Raw genomic sequence first — 16218 nt, forward strand, 5'->3', positions numbered from 1 at the left:
CTGTTCTTCTCGACGTCTACACACACAACAAATATGATCATACACATTTATGGTGATGGTATTGTTTAGTATAGTAGGTTATTTATGTAGTAAATATGTCAATTGTTGTATCATTTTGTTAGGTGGTGTAATAGAGGCTTGTCCACCGTCAGACAGTGTTACAGCTCTAAGTGTAGACGTGCTCATTGAACCGAATGGAAACACCTCTATCTTGTCTATGGGGGACCAGGTGAGCTCTTCCCAAAGATAATCCCACTTGGCAAAGGATATGGGCCAAGACTCACTTCACTTGTGTTGACAAGGGCTTCCTAAATATTGATTGACACCCTCAACGCAATGCTTGGGACCCAAATGTGTCCAAGGACTCACTTCACTTGTGTTGACAAGGGCTTCCTAAATATTGATTGACACCCTCGACGCAATGCTTGGGACTCAAACTTTAACAGTTTTTTTTGGGTCAAAACCAGGATTGAAATCTTCCAGCACAATCTCTCAGCTGACCCAACTTGGTCCTTCATAAAATAATGCGTTGTATTTAACTTCTTGTATTATACTACTAGATCCACTCGGCTTCTCCCTTCATGTGTTGGGGATATTCTGTACCACAAGCTTCTGTTGATCCAACTCAACTGTGTACGGCTACTGAGAATATCGCCTTGGCATGTAAACTTCGTGGAGTCATTGGACACTTCACTGTTGACTTCGTAACATTTATTGATCCCATTACGGTACAGTCATTGCATCATTACAATCGCTTGTGATCTAGCCAAAATTACTGTACGTTGCATAACCCGTGCACAATACCATCTACTAGAGAAGAACTGCAGCATTTGATTTTGATGCCGGCTGCATTAAGAAGGAGGTTTCATTGTTCCTCTTTTTGGGGGTTAACATAGGGCTTACAACCCTATATCGTAAAACAGATGTTACAAAATCATCATTAAGAAAAAGGAGCAGTTGTTTCGCGAGGCGTCTCTTAAAGTCGCGACATATTTGCGCAGTGCTGTTTTTATTGCAATATTAGAGAGGCACTGATAGGGAACATCTTCGGAAAGAATGACAAAGAAAGTCGTATTTTTTTGCACCTCCTCAAGTCGCGATCTATGTGCATGGCTATTTCAGAAACGTTTGGCAACGGTTTTGTTGCATGTTGTATACCAAGCTCGAAATCGTGTGATTTCCTATACTAACACCAGTTAACTGACCATTCTTCCCCCCAGATGCAACAGGCATTATGGGCAGTGGATCTTAAACTACAGTACAGTGACAGTATGGCTATGACAAACATGACTTTATACGTGAGTGGAGGAACGATATACTCAGACAGATCTGCATTCGAGGTACCTGTTAAGAGAAAACGCGAAGAGAGTGGAAGAAGACGGCGACGAAGAGTACACGAAGAAGAGGAAGTATGTATTGGGACTTTTTAATTGGTTACATTTACCATGGGGCAAACAAAATCAGGAGGGAACAGCCGTGACCACATGGGGCAGAGGGGGGCCACTTATTTTTCATTGTTTACGAAAAGGCCTTGCCCCTCCGCCATCTTGTTTTATATTATTTACCGTTGTACATAATATTAGTAAGCTTGAGCCCGTCGGATACCGCGCGCTGTGCTGTGCCTTAGCTCACAGTGGATGATTGTCAATAATATTACGCACAGCGCGCGTTATCTGACGGGCCCAAGCTTACTAATATTACTTATGTTATGAATAAAACAATATAACAAGATTGCGGAGCGACAAGACCTTTTCGTAAACAATGAAAGATAAGTAGGCCCCCTCTGCCCCCTGTGCCGTGACAACAAATGCCGGCAGCTAAATTAACAGCAACAGCAGCAACGAGAACAATGGCAGCAATAAATAAAACAACAACGACAAAACGAATGCAGAAAATGCAGCAAAAACAACACTGAGGAACAACAACATCAGCAGCAATAAGAACTTCAGCAGCAGCAAAAACAATAACAACAACGGTTAAGGAGTAATCTACCATATTGCTTCCATTTATCATATCTCTTTTTTTGTTTCATTGTTCACAGCCGCCTCCAAATCCAAATCGATACGCTATCTTGAGCACTCAGCTACGGCACAGTAACCTAAGCGTCATCCATTACAGTGTCTTCTTTCAAATGTGTCGCGCTCATGGTATTGGTTATGACATGAAGGTAAGACAAACCATTCCCTTATTTCTAGAAATCCGTCCGTGAGTCGTAAAATTCGGAATAGTGGTGGGGTGTCTGGATCGCGGATTCCACAATAGATCCCTTCTGCTTGGGCGTCAATATCCTACCTTTTCCGACCACTTGTCGTTCTCTAGATTATTATTTCTTTGTTAAATGGTTGTGCATGAGAAGACACATGAATATGGATCTAACTCAAATAAAGAATCTTATTCTCAAGACCACGTGTCATTCCCTAGAGTATTATTTCTTTGTTTAATGGTTGTGCATGAGAAGACACATGAATATAGAGTAGTATAGGGGATGGGGGTTCCAGCGCAACGACCACCGGAGGATTACCCGTCTAAAGTGAATTCCTCGATTCGTACCGCGATTACCCGCATCCCGTGTCTATGTAGTTAAATATGTTAGTCTATATATGGAGTGCGAAGAATGTAAGAGAACTTTTAAGAAAGAAGTGGACTTGAAGAAGCATTTTATAAGAGTGTATAGAATGACATCGTTTCGACAACCATTTTCGACAACCTTTTCTACTCCTGCACGGGTATTCCTGGTAGACACATTTTTACACAATCGTTTTTTTTTGTGTGTGTGTCCACTGCGCTGGTAGCAAGCACCGGGAACGTCCGTGGGATAGCAAGGGCTGCGACCGCTACCTTTGCATGTACAAGAAAAGGCTGGGTGAGATGTACATAACGATTCGTTATGCTTCTACTAGTAGCCAAAAACCTTCGACGCCCTATATATAGATGGAAGGCCAAAAGAGTATTTCGACGACATTGCAGGAGATGGGCATACGTGCAAAAGGTAGACTGCTAGCACATTTGCTGCTGGACAATGCCCACGATGGAAACCTTTTGTCCGACATATCCCAATGCAAGTATTTGGAAGGAAACGAAGGACCAACCAGCCTACAACCTCTTTCTGGGCTGCCACCCTTTGTGGACGACGTATTTGTCTATGGTTTCGTGGCAGAAGAGAATTTGTACGGAAAGAAGCTACTATGTAGAAATGCAAAGGCAATAGTATCGAAAATATCCACTGCAGCCACGGAGACATTTGGTATGTTTTTGCCAACTAGTTTGGTGCACACCTGCAGAAATGGAAACATAGTACGGAACATCGCCAAGATAGATTCTGGATACAGATGGAGTAGCATACATGGCGTAGAGCCTACTGGATATTTCGTAGCCAAAGTAGATACCTCCGAGCTTCCTATAGAAGTGGTAGAGGAGAAGATTTCCACGTTTGGATCCCTACTGCGTGCCCATGGATATGGAATATACTCCATAGACTACACGCAAGACTTCTCCGGAACTTTGGATAGAGTCGCATTGGTGCGTCGCTTGCAGGAGTTGGGATACGTACTACAGCATAGTAGCGGTTGGCGCAATGGTACGATTTTGGAGAACACGCACCAAGTAGGCGGGCATGTTTGTACTTGGACGGAAGATGGCAAACGCACGAAGATATACAACAAAATAGTCTCCAACTTCGAAGCCGGAGAGGTCCAAAACCCAGTAGGTGCAAAGCTAGCCGAGTATGTAGACTGTCCAAACGAGCATCTTAGGAAGACATTCCTGCACCCAGACGTGCAAGCGAGAGGATGCACAAGGGTAGAAATATCCATCTACGGCAAAGGCTTCTCCACATCCCACACCAATGCCATCTCAGAAACAATAGAACCCCTACAGGACATATTCGTAGTGCAGCCACCCAAGAACATGTGGCTTGCCCTTGCAAAGTGCTTGGATAGGTGTCTTTGCATTTGCTGCGAGGAGACAAAAGAAATATTCCTTGCGTGGTACTGCAATTTGGCAACTGGACGCATAGCTGGCGTACGAGTGCGTGGCAACGAGAAGTGGGAAGAGTGCATACTTTGGACCATAGCAGAGTTTGGTTTTCGTAGGTGCCCCATCTTTCGTGTCGATGTGCTTGGGATGGAACCCGTGGAGATAGCTCCTCTGCGGTGCTACACAAAAGACTCTCCTACGATATTGGCAGAGTCCAATATGCCTACGCGCGTGCACAAAGATCCGCCTACGATCGCAGAGATGCTGCCCACCACAGAGCACGTAGAATGGATATGGCGCACCAAGAAGGCGCAAAGGCTAGGAGTGGAAAAGAGTCCCTTTGGCATACTGGAAGTACCCAGCGACCGTCGGATATCCTTCCTGTCCAAGAAAAGACGCATGCTACTGTTGGAGGACATAGCAGATAGCCTGGAAGGCGACGAGTGGGTAGAGGCTACGAAGATATACCATTCCGAGCTACTGGAAAGAAAGAACAACATCCTGCAAAAGAAGGAAGAGGACAGGAAGGCCTTGGAAGAAGCATTGGCAAAGCATAGGAAAGTCGTAGAAAGAATGGAAAGAAGAACAGACAATCTGCGGAAGTTGTTCTTTGGCGAGGAAGGCCCCGAGTTCTACCTAGGAGATTCCGCGCCGCGCAGGGCCAAGGTGCACAGAATGCAAGAAATACCTCCAGGAGACTACAAGATACTGGGATACATAGTACCAAGGCAAATAGATCCTACTTGGCCAGCAAGAGGACACCGCGTAGCATTGCGAAAAGGCAGAGAGACCTGCATTGCATGGGCTACGGAAGCAATCCTAGAGGCCTGCAAAGCCGGAAAGTTCGAAAAACAGTACAAAATACACACCGCCATACCCCAGGAAGAGGTATTGGTAGAATGGCACAACGGTGTTGCCACTGCCTTCGTACCCGAAGGACCGGGGTTGGATACGTACCACGAGTTGGTTTCCAAACTACGTACTAGCGTATCCAAATATCCCGGTAGGCTGCTACAAGTAGATGCACCACCCAACAAGGAGTGTGTGCAGGCCTTGCATATGCAGGAAGGCGAATACCAATGCTGGCAATATGCAAAGACTTCGTATAGAAAGAAGGAAAGGACAATCCTGTTCCTGTCGGAGAAGTGCCCAGAGTGCGTATTGGAGGGCTGCACCGCCGAGCATACTACTACCCCTGTTTGGGGCCACTTCCTAGAAAAAGAAGCACAAAAGATAGGCTGGGAGAATGCCCCGCCATTGTATTGCAAGATAGGCAGGGAAAAGACTACTGCTAGCAAAAGAAAGGATAGAATAGTACATCTCTCTACTCCGGAATCCTAGGCATGCAAAGGGTGCACGTCTCTACTCCATCTCCGGAATCCTAGAATTTCTCTGCGGCTCCGCTGGATGTCTGTAGTAGACAACTTTGGGTGGTTGCATGCGCGCCCAAACGACAGCAGCCACGCCCACTAGCGCAAATAGTACATTGCCGGCTATTTGCCAGTCTATTTTCGTGGATACTTCCTCTACTTCGTTCTCTATTTCTTCCACGTCTATTTTCTCGAACGAATCTTCTTCCTCTTTTTGCTCCATTTTGGCTAGCAATTCCTCCTTTGCGTCTCGGAGTTCTTCTCTAGCTTTTTGCAGGTCGTCCAGGACTATAGCAAAGGAATCCTGCACTTCTAGGAAATGTTTCTGCAAATCCGTAGTAGGTGGTTTCTCGGGAATCGCTACCTCCAGACCATTTTCCCGCTCTATCCTGCGTATCTTTGGTATTCCTATACCGTACTTTTTGGCTACCTTCTGCAGCCCCACGCCGTTCTTGCGATCTTCCAACAATCCTGCGGTTTCCTCCTCGGATAGTATTTTGGGTGTTGCCATATATATCTATGGACAAACACTATGGATCCATAGGGGTATTCCGTGGGTCCATAGGTATATAGATGTATCTCTACATAGCTCTAGGCATAGCTGGCTACATGCTAGGAAAACAAAGGACAACGCAAATACTTTTGGAAATCTTGGAAGGTCTCTACAGACTTCGCATACCGGGCTACGTAGCCACTTTGGCACAGCTACCGCGGCGTAGATAGTAGAAGCATAACGAATCGTTATGTAGTACGTATCCCAACTCCTGCAAGCGACGCACCAATGCGACTCTATCCAAAGTTCCGGAGAAGTCTTGCGTGTAGTCTATGGAGTATATTCCATATCCATGGGCACGCAGTAGGGATCCAAACGTGGAAATCTTCTCCTCTACCACTTCTATAGGAAGCTCGGAGGTATCTACTTTGGCTACGAAATATCCTGTAGGCTCTACGCCATGTATGCTACTCCATCTGTATCCAGAATCTATCTTGGCGATGTTCCGTACTATGTTTCCATTTCTGCAGGTGTGCACCAAACTAGTTGGCAAAAACATACCAAATGTCTCCGTGGCTGCAGTGGATATTTTCGATACTATTGCCTTTGCATTTCTACATAGTAGCTTCTTTCCGTACAAATTCTCTTCTGCCACGAAACCATAGACAAATACGTCGTCCACAAAGGGTGGCAGCCCAGAAAGAGGTTGTAGGCTGGTTGGTCCTTCGTTTCCTTCCAAATACTTGCATTGGGATATGTCGGACAAAAGGTTTCCATCGTGGGCATTGTCCAGCAGCAAATGTGCTAGCAGTCTACCTTTTGCACGTATGCCCATCTCCTGCAATGTCGTCGAAATACTCTTTTGGCCTTCCATCTATATATAGGGCGTCGAAGGTTTTTGGCTACTAGTAGAAGCATAACGAATCGTTATGTACATCTCACCCAGCCTTTTCTTGTACATGCAAAGGTAGCGGTCGCAGCCCTTGCTATCCCACGGACGTTCCCGGTGCTTGCTACCAGCGCAGTGGACACACACACACAAAAAAAAAACGATTGTGTAAAAATGTGTCTACCAGGAATACCCGTGCAGGAGTAGAAATGGTTGTCGAAAATGGTTGTCGAAACGATGTCATTCTATACACTCTTATAAAGATATACCGGGTGTAAACCTTGGATATGGCTCATCCAGTCTCTAAAGTATTTTATTCTCTCATAAGGTGTTTTCTTACGACCTCCATTGGCGTAATATTGCTCTTTGGTAGCATTTGGTACGGCATTACGAATATTCTTACCACACTCGTAACACTGTGCTGACGTGTCGTCTTCTATTTGCATTTTCTTACCACAACAAATATACTTATTTGGCTTAGTAGGTACAAACTTGGGTTTCAAGCACTTTACACAGAAATCATAAGCAAACTCTTTACAATCTTCGCACTCCATATATAGACTAACATATTTAACTACATAGACACGGGATGCGGGTAATCGCGGTACGAATCGAGGAATTCACTTTAGACGGGTAATCCTCCGGTGGTCGTTGCGCTGGAACCCCCATCCTCTATACTACTATATAGATCTAACTCAAACAAAGAATTTTTTCTCAAGAAAATGACGCATGGTCTGAAATGGAAAAACATTACGCCCAAGGTGAAGAGGTCTACTGGGGTTCAGAATCCATATCTTGAATCTCGGCTTTATATAAAATCTTGGATTGAGGATTCTCCGATGATTCTATGAACCCAATGTGTATTAATGGATGACCTTTGTTCACAGGAAAGGGCAGGAACAATATTCACCTTGGTGGATAGCTCCAAGAGAGACCATCTCGGAATGCTGTAAGTACAAAAGTTAGATAAATTTATTTCATTGTGACGACTTGACCCCTGACTGAATAGACTCGTATACGAGCTAGTGTCAAAAAGTCTCGTATGGGGAACAGTGAAAATTATTTTAATCAGTCTTAGGCCACGTGACCGTTCAAGCAAGTCACATGACCATTCAGACAATGAACTGTCTTGATCGATGCAAGCGACAAGCAAAATCACGTGATCAGTCAGATAAGACCCATGTGAGAAGAAGACACAGAAAATACACTCCATTGCAAAATCAGTATTAATCGGGTTCAAATCATTGAACAGAGAAGCTGAGACCAAAAGACATCCATGATTTCTGTCAGTGCAAGGACGTATGAACGTTCTTCGAGTTGTATCACTAGATACATCTAATTAACATACTTTCCAAGGACAATGACAATGATTTTGCAATTGAGTGACAACCAGTCAAAGAATAACCATTTGATTAGGTAGTAAGGATGAGCAGTGTTTTGAATTTAAGTAAAGAAAAAACAAAGCAGTGATTTGTAACTTGACCACTTCTATACTGCTGTGCTTCAGCGTAATGAGCGATGATCTACAGGGTTCTTTATCAACATTCGCTCGTAACCTCTCCGTTATCCACCAAGAAATCTCCGCTCCAAACATGCAAGGAGAAAGTAACTTTCAGGTAAATAATCCTTTTGTTCTTCGCTGTTGTCTTCGTTTTACTTTATGTTAAAACCTCAAAATGTTTGACGGGAAGGGGGTGGAAATCGCCGCAGAAACGACTTGCTCGACGAGCTCGCAGTTGCTCGTTTTTCTTTACGCTGCATGCATCCTGAAATATGTTGTCATTTCGTAGGCTGCAATAGATGACATCGATAACATACTTGGCACTACGGAGGAAAATACTCAAAACCCTCCACCATCACGATCGCCTCAGCTGCAGGCGCCGAGGCCCAAAGAAATGCAGCGAATCTTGCAAGAGCACCAACAAGAAATGCACGCAGTGGAGAAAGATAAGCAAGATATGCAGGAACAAAAGGTATGGAAGCTTGAACACGCTGGACTAATTTTTGCTTGAGAAATGTTTGGCAACATTTTTCTTGACCCTGGAAAAATTACGTTACCCACGCGCCCCAGTGGCCTCTGCGCTATCAGAATATGGCGGGAAACTTTAAGATGAAACGCGTGCGCGTGTGTATTGGCGGGAAAATGGTACATTGTCCCCCCATGATCGAGACCTTGCTACGCCCTTGACGAGCACCTTTTTTAACAGATCCTTACTTCAAACTTGTTTCTCTTACCAAATAAGCTAAAATTTTCACATTTTTTTCGGACAATAATGCAGGAAAAACAGCGCCAACTGGACGAAGAAAGACAGAAAACAGCGGAAGTTGAACGCTCAAAGACGGTGCAAAGTAGCGCCCCACCCCCATCCCCTGCGCACGAATTAACACCAGCAGGATCCGTGGTCGACAGTCCCATACCACCTGAGGTTAAAAAGACTGCTAAGGACAAAACAGTTGGAGAAAACGAAAAGGACCTTAAATCCCAGCATTCTGATAATAATTCAAAGCTAGCGCTCCAAGAAGAAGTGGAGACGAAAGAAGAAGTTACAACGGAATTGAATGAGGGAGTAAATAAGGAAACAGGAGAAAAAGGAAAAAAAGGAAAGGAAGAAGCGGAAGAAGACGCGGGAAAAGACGCAAAGGAAGGGATGACAGAAGAGACAACAGAAGAAACGAAAGACGAAATAGAAATAAAACCAGAAACGACAAAGGAAATGAAGGAAGAAATAAAAGAACAAACAAATAAAGATTACATTGAAATCTCAAAAGAAAACCCGGAAGACGATCAAACACAGTCAACTTGACTCGAACTCCATTAGAAATATTTTTAGTAAAATAATGTGAACTGTCATCTCATTTTAACCATTATTACGGTGTTGTATTGATTAATAAGAATTATTATTATAACTATTAATACTATCGAGATTTGTAATGTTTTTGCATTGAAGAATGTATAAAAGAGTGCAACAAGAAACCCATGTACAAAGTTTATAAATAAATACTACAAACTCCTATTGTTTATTTATGCTATTTATTCATTTATTTATTTTATTTTTATTATTATTAGACGATATTTTTTATCATCTGCAATGTTGCGAATTCAATATCATTAATTATTGTTGAAAATTATTGGAATGATAATTGCTAATAATTTGATCTTCCTCCATGATAGTTATTTTTGGAAGAATATGAATTATGGTCAAGTTTGGAAAGGACCTCCAGAAGTTTCTTTATTTTTTTAGATTACCCTATTTCAGGTGCCTTTTTATACACCTTGCCGCCGGGATTGCCTTTCGATATCAATCCTTACCAAAGGATTTTTTGAGGGTCCTAATCAAACCCGGGGCCTAAAAAAACTGAATAAAACAGCCCAACTATCGATGCACTTCTTGGTAATCTTTTGTACCCTCAACAGCCTATTGACAAAGCTGGTCAATCCTTATACCAAACGAGATTCTTAGGGTTCTCATCATTGCTCAAAAACTAAATAAAACTTACCAACAGCCCTCGATGCAATAAGGTAATCTTTTCTTCCGTCAATAACACTAGCCATTGACAAAACATGGTGATTTTTTAAGATGGTGGTGATGACCTCACAAGCATTCCATATATATTATTGCTGAAAGCCCTTAGACCAATTACGTCATGCTTGAAGTACATACTCATTGTGACTGCACAGAGAAATCTCTTCTTGCGTCATTTGTTCATCAAATCATCAAACACTGAGTCAACAATGACAGTTGGTTCGTTTTAAGATGGAGATGTTGTCGTCACATACGCGTGGACATATTAAGACATTGAAGCCCTTAGACTAATGACGTCATGATAAAAGTACATATTTGCGGTTGAGTAGAGAATTCCCTTCTGCGTCATTTGTTCATCAATTGATCAAACACTGAGTCAACATTGACAAAGTTGGTTCGTTCAAGATGGACATGTTGACATCACATACACGTGAACATATTTAGTCATTCGCCCAGATTTTCCCAATTGAGTTGGAGAATCGGCTCGGGTCGTGACCGCAAGTGTGCTTGGGGCTTTTTTTGAATGGACAGCATTTACAAAAATGGCGCCAGCAAAAGGCAAATTGACGCCGTTAAACTAATGACGTCATGCTTAAAGTACATACTATGCGTGGCTAAGTAGAGAATTATCTTCTGCGTCATTTGTTCTTCAAATTATCTAACAGCTAGTTAAAACGAATAAAGTACAAAGGATACTTAAGATATGCCCGAAAGCTATGCAAAAGTTCTATAGAATAATATTTTTAGATTTGAAGTTGAAGACTTCTCTTTCGCTGCCCGATTGAATATTGCACTCTGGAATATACATGTATTTCGTTTAAGATCTGAAAAGAATATATTAATAATCACCCGCGATATTTGACTGTAGAAGATCCCAGAAATGTAACTAAAAAATGTAAATGTGAATTTTTTTCATTTTCACTTTAAAAAAACAACTTATTTAAAGAAAAAAAGAACACTGCGTCGACAGGTGCGGGGAGCCACACTTGAATGCCCACAATTTTCTTAGTTGTGGTTAAAATTGCAATATACAGGAAATAAATAATTGAAAAATATAGCAATTGCTTGCTTCAAGAAGATGATAGATCGCTGTCTGGAAACTAAAATCGAGTGGTTTAATTCCAATCTCTTTCGAATCTATTACACATAGAGCATTTGTTTTTTGGTAAAAAAGATTTCACATTACAAGCGAAAAATCTCAAATGCGAATAATTATGTAAAATATAATAATGAAATAATAGTGTGAAAAACATCTATTTCAAAAAGAAAAACGTCGGTTGGAGATCGGAAATATGAGACTGATTAGCTGCAGAATGTAATATATTCTTATCAGGGCACGGGTTCAAATTTGCAGCTGCATAAGTTGCCTGATGTACTGCGAGGATCAGCTCAAATTGATAGATTGCGGCCGCAGTACAAATATATAGTTTATATATATTCTCATATAAAATATATCATCTAAGCCGAACAACGCAGTTTCCTTTTATTTTGGAATATGAAACATGGCCTTCGAGCTGGTAATGTGCCTGATTTTTCGTATTTTAGGCAGAAAACATCATAAAAGCACAAAAATTCCGTTTTGTCTCAGACTGCACATTTCAGATCTCCGTCCGACAATGTATTTTTGAATAAGTGTATAACCACGGGATTTTAATCGAAAAACAAATTCCAATCAAAACAACCTTGAATAATCTACCTAAAATCCAGCCTTTACCGAGGATGCCAATGAGGTTAATATGAAGCTTGGCGTTTTTAACTGAAAAACAAATTCCAATCAACACAACCTTGAATAATCTACCTAAAATCCAGCCTTTACCGAGGATGCCAATGAGGTTAATATGAAGCATTGGCGTTTTTAACTGAAAAACAACTTCCAATCAACACAACCTTGAATAATCTACCTATACTACAGCCTTTACCGAGGATGCCAATGAGGTTAATATGAAGCATGGCCTTTTTAACTGAAAAACAACTTCCAATCAACACAACCTTGAATAATCTACCTAAAATCCAGCCTTTAACGAGGATGCCAATGAGGTTAATATGAAGCATGGCGTTTTTAACTGAAAAACAACTTCCAATCAACACAACCTTGAATAATCTACCTATGCTCCAGCCATTACCGAGGGTGCCAATGAAGTTAGTAGTTAACTGAAAATTGGCTAAAAAAATAGTGGTTACCTGACAAATAACCTAAAATCAGTAGTTAACAGTTATCTGATATTTCATTATTTTGGTTTATATTATGACCTATTATGGACAGCGCTCGTAAAACCATTACAATTAACTGACATTCGGCCGAAAAATGAGTAGTTAACTGACAATTGGTAACCCCATTATTGGCACTCTCTTTATCTGATGATCTAAAAAAAGTTAAAACCAAGTTAGCATAATGTATTTTATTCAGACGACGAGTTTAGCACCTGCTTGACAGACAAATACAGTCGGATAATGAATACTGCGCAAAAAAATACGAGTGTGTGCGTTAATTAAACGCACGACTTTACTTTGCTAGAATTTGAAGTGCGATTAAAACTGATAATTATTAATTCAAAAGTCAAATATAAGCCGTTTATCAAAAACGAGGAAATTTTCTAGGTAAAACTTCTAATATTGTGCTGAAATATGATTGTCAAATGTTTGACAAGAAAAGCACTCTTCAGCTACTATTATTATTTATTTTTTATAACGAATGAAATGTCAAACACATAAAAGAAGAATTGTGTCTGATTCCTAGCGAGTTTTTTTTTCTTCATCTTTTTCCCCCATTTTTTTTATGCCCTTAAACCTTTTTTTCCTCTTTGGGGCATCATTTTTTTTATTATTTTGTACTGGGCTTCAAGAATAATATTCGTCTTTAAGCACGCTTTCAATAGCAGTCGTGCATTTACATCAACTTCCGCATGGAAGATAGTTTTATTGAAATCTCGATTAAACACTTTAAATCACTTTAGTATAGGAAAAAGCACTTCACCGGGGTATTTGGAGACAATTATATGTGTGTCGATATGACTAAAGAGACGCCTCGTTTATTCACTTCTCGCAAGTGCCTTCACGTTGATAGGAAAGAAAATATTTTCTGTTTTCTTTTTGTGTGTGTTCTTTTTTTTCTTGTTCTTTTCATTTCGATATAAAGTATCAGCTTTGGCAATCGTTTGGTTAAAAGCATTACTTAGTCAAAAGGTTCTTAAGGAAGACTGCGTCTACTTGAATTACAGCTTTTATTCCTCTGGAAATGAGCATCACTTATATACAAAGAGTAAATCATTCGAGGCAAAAATGCATTTTCATCATAGCTTTTCTTCCAAAAAATGTTTTTGGTCAAAACCTCTGGTATGAGGTGACTTTGAGATTGAGATTTTTTAAATAACGTTTTTGACGTAAAACATTGATGTTATGACGTCACTACGCAGGCTGCAACATTTAGACCGATTTATAGATAAGGAATAAATTATATTCTTGTGTTGAAAATGAAACACTACATAAAAAATAAACCTGATCAGTCCATAGCAAATATGGAAGGAATAATAATGCGAGTTGATTAACATGCCACGGGTTTTAGTTGAATAGCTGAATAGCACAACCGAGACTAAGGCTGAGCAAAGAGCATTCGAAACTGGAATATTGAAATCTATACAAACATCATGAGTTGTGGAGTTCCACAAGGATCTGTACTGGGGCCACTACTTTTTCTTATATATGTCAATAACTTTGTTAACTGATGTAATGTATTGAATGTAATGTAATGAAATTGAAATCAATGCAGTGTCGTCTTTAATACGGTAATAGTCTCTGAACAAACACCACTAGCCCGCCGGTGCGAAAAGCTTAACAAATACGCTAAAAGATGGAAAAGATTATAGTTAAAAGTAATGTAATATTCCAGGCGAGGAAACCTATACAACAACTTTGGAAAATTAATTTAGAATCACAGTGCATCGAATGATTAGGAAAAGTGCATTCAATTTGCCAGTACCCTGAAAGCAACTCAATAATGATAATGATAATGATAATGATAATAATGATAATAATAATAATAATAATAATAATAATAAACTATTAATAATAATAATAATGATAATAATAATAATAAACTATTAATGATGATAATAATGATAATAATAATAATAAACTATTAATAATAATAATGATAATAATAATAAGTCAAAATGAATGAATTAAATCTTATTAATGGATCTAAATTCGAGGAAACTAATAATAATTGGAAGTAATTATATTGTGCCGGATATGACAAGAAAAACCCGAATGAATGACGAAATAGATAATGCAAGATTAATATCGTAAAAGGCAGCGATTCTAAATCAAAATTTTTCGCACAATTTTTTCGCGCAATTCTAGGTCCAAAAAAAGGAGTTTAGTGCTTTAAAATAACCTTGATATAATTGTAGGAGAAAAGTGAGTTCAAATAAAAATAACGACGAATTAGCATAAGCAAGATCATTGTTTTGCTATATTCTAGTAATTAATGTGGAGATCGCTACGAGTGTCTCATCAATAACTCAGAGTCATTTGTAAGCGTTTCGTGCCTTTTTTACAAGAGCCAATTGTAAACACGAGTTTCTGCTCGGCCACTTTCTTGATAATGATTCAACCAATCGCGAGGGCGTACGGAGGCTTACCATTATCTTAGACTGGTTTTCCGCTATATACAAGGAAAGATGCATAAAAAGAACTAGTTGTTTTAGAAGGTGTCGCTCTCGCTAGCAATTCGCAGTGCAGTTAGTAGGGTGCAGTGACCAAATGCATGTATTGAATATCATATGAATAATTTCCAAAAACTCTTTCCTTCGTGCTCATGGGTAAATAAACAACCGTCTTTAATCCAGCCTGAAGAAGCTAAAGGTAACCAGATGTTTCAGCCAACATGAATGGCAGCTCGACGAACTCAGTCATTTCCACTCCATGCTCTTACCTTCTGCCGGTTGACGAAGACAGACAGAGCCTCCAAGGCTACTTTATCGCTTCCATCGTTATCATGTCAGTCATCACGATTCCGACCATCTTTTTGAATGGTCTAGTGCTGGTCGGTATATGGAGGTCACCGCCGCTTCATACGCCTTCTAATGTCCTTATTTGTGGCTTGGCTGCGTCGGATTTAGGTGCCGGCGTTTCAGTAATGCCTATGTTTATTGCCACATCAGTGGCATATTCCGAAGGTATTCTTGACATCTGGTGTAAGGTTCAGACGCTTTCAAATTTGATAACTCCTTTCTTCGCGGGAGTTTCCTTCGTTACCATCACGTTAATCAGCGTTGATCGAATGATCGCGTTGAAATTTCATTTACGATATGCTTCAGTCGTGACTATCAGTCGCTGTCTGGGATCTCTCGTCTGTCTGTGGATTGCAGGGCTGGTTATATGTTCATCGCACTTGTGGTACGTAAAATTTCTCCACTGGGCCACCGTTTTCATATTCAGCTTATGCCTAGGGCTGTGTACTTTTAATAATGCTACAATCCTTTTGATTCTTCGCTACCATCGAGTAGAAATCAAACGCCTTCAAACGCAAATTGAAGCAAATCAAGATCCAAAGGATAATCTTAACACGCGAACGAACATTGCGCAGAGAAGAAAATCGTCCAGCAATATGCTTTGGGTGTATGGATTGTTTATCGCTTGTTACGCGCCGTTCTTGGTCGTAAGGATATTCAAAAACCTCACCACCGGACACACCAAAGCAACTTTTATCGCATTTACTTTTACTTACTTTCTTGTATTCTGTAATTCTTTTTTGAATCCGATTTTATACTGCATGAAAATGCGCCCTGTGCGCAGATCTATATTAGCCTTACTGCCTGACCCCTTAAGAAGATGCCTCGCGAAACATAAAGTGGAGCCGAATAATGACATTTTAAAGGTGTTTGGCCATTAGACCACGATTTTTGTGGTACAACATTTTATAGACAATGACTTCCGCCTGTCAGCTACGGCAATTCAGATTTAACT

General features: G+C 40.5%; 2 protein-coding genes across 2 annotated transcripts in view; both read left to right on the forward strand.

Annotated features, from left to right (window-relative positions):
- The window catches only part of LOC116291592 (IQ domain-containing protein H), a 30507-nt gene extending 20759 nt beyond the window's left edge, over positions 1-9748 (forward strand). Inside the window, exons 29-36 of the mRNA XM_031698768.2 lie at positions 123-229; positions 561-728; positions 1221-1409; positions 2042-2167; positions 7615-7676; positions 8235-8343; positions 8518-8700; positions 9007-9748. Of these exons, the coding sequence (XP_031554628.2) occupies positions 123-229; positions 561-728; positions 1221-1409; positions 2042-2167; positions 7615-7676; positions 8235-8343; positions 8518-8700; positions 9007-9531 (1469 nt within the window). The 3' untranslated portion in view covers positions 9532-9748. The remainder of the gene's footprint in view (positions 1-122; positions 230-560; positions 729-1220; positions 1410-2041; positions 2168-7614; positions 7677-8234; positions 8344-8517; positions 8701-9006) is intronic.
- Positions 9749-14956: 5208 nt separating this feature from the next.
- LOC116291615 (melanocyte-stimulating hormone receptor-like) lies at positions 14957-16218 on the forward strand. Its single transcript, XM_031698797.2, has one exon. The coding sequence runs from the start codon at positions 15137-15139 to the stop codon at positions 16142-16144; it is 1008 nt and encodes a 335-aa protein (XP_031554657.1). The 5' UTR covers positions 14957-15136; the 3' UTR covers positions 16145-16218.

This window comes from Actinia tenebrosa, unplaced genomic scaffold (genome assembly GCF_029948245.1).
Source record: "Actinia tenebrosa isolate PJP-AT-01 unplaced genomic scaffold, QUT_ActTen_1.0 PGA_scaffold5__44_contigs__length_20552954, whole genome shotgun sequence".
NCBI classification, from domain to species: domain Eukaryota; kingdom Metazoa; phylum Cnidaria; class Anthozoa; order Actiniaria; family Actiniidae; genus Actinia; species Actinia tenebrosa.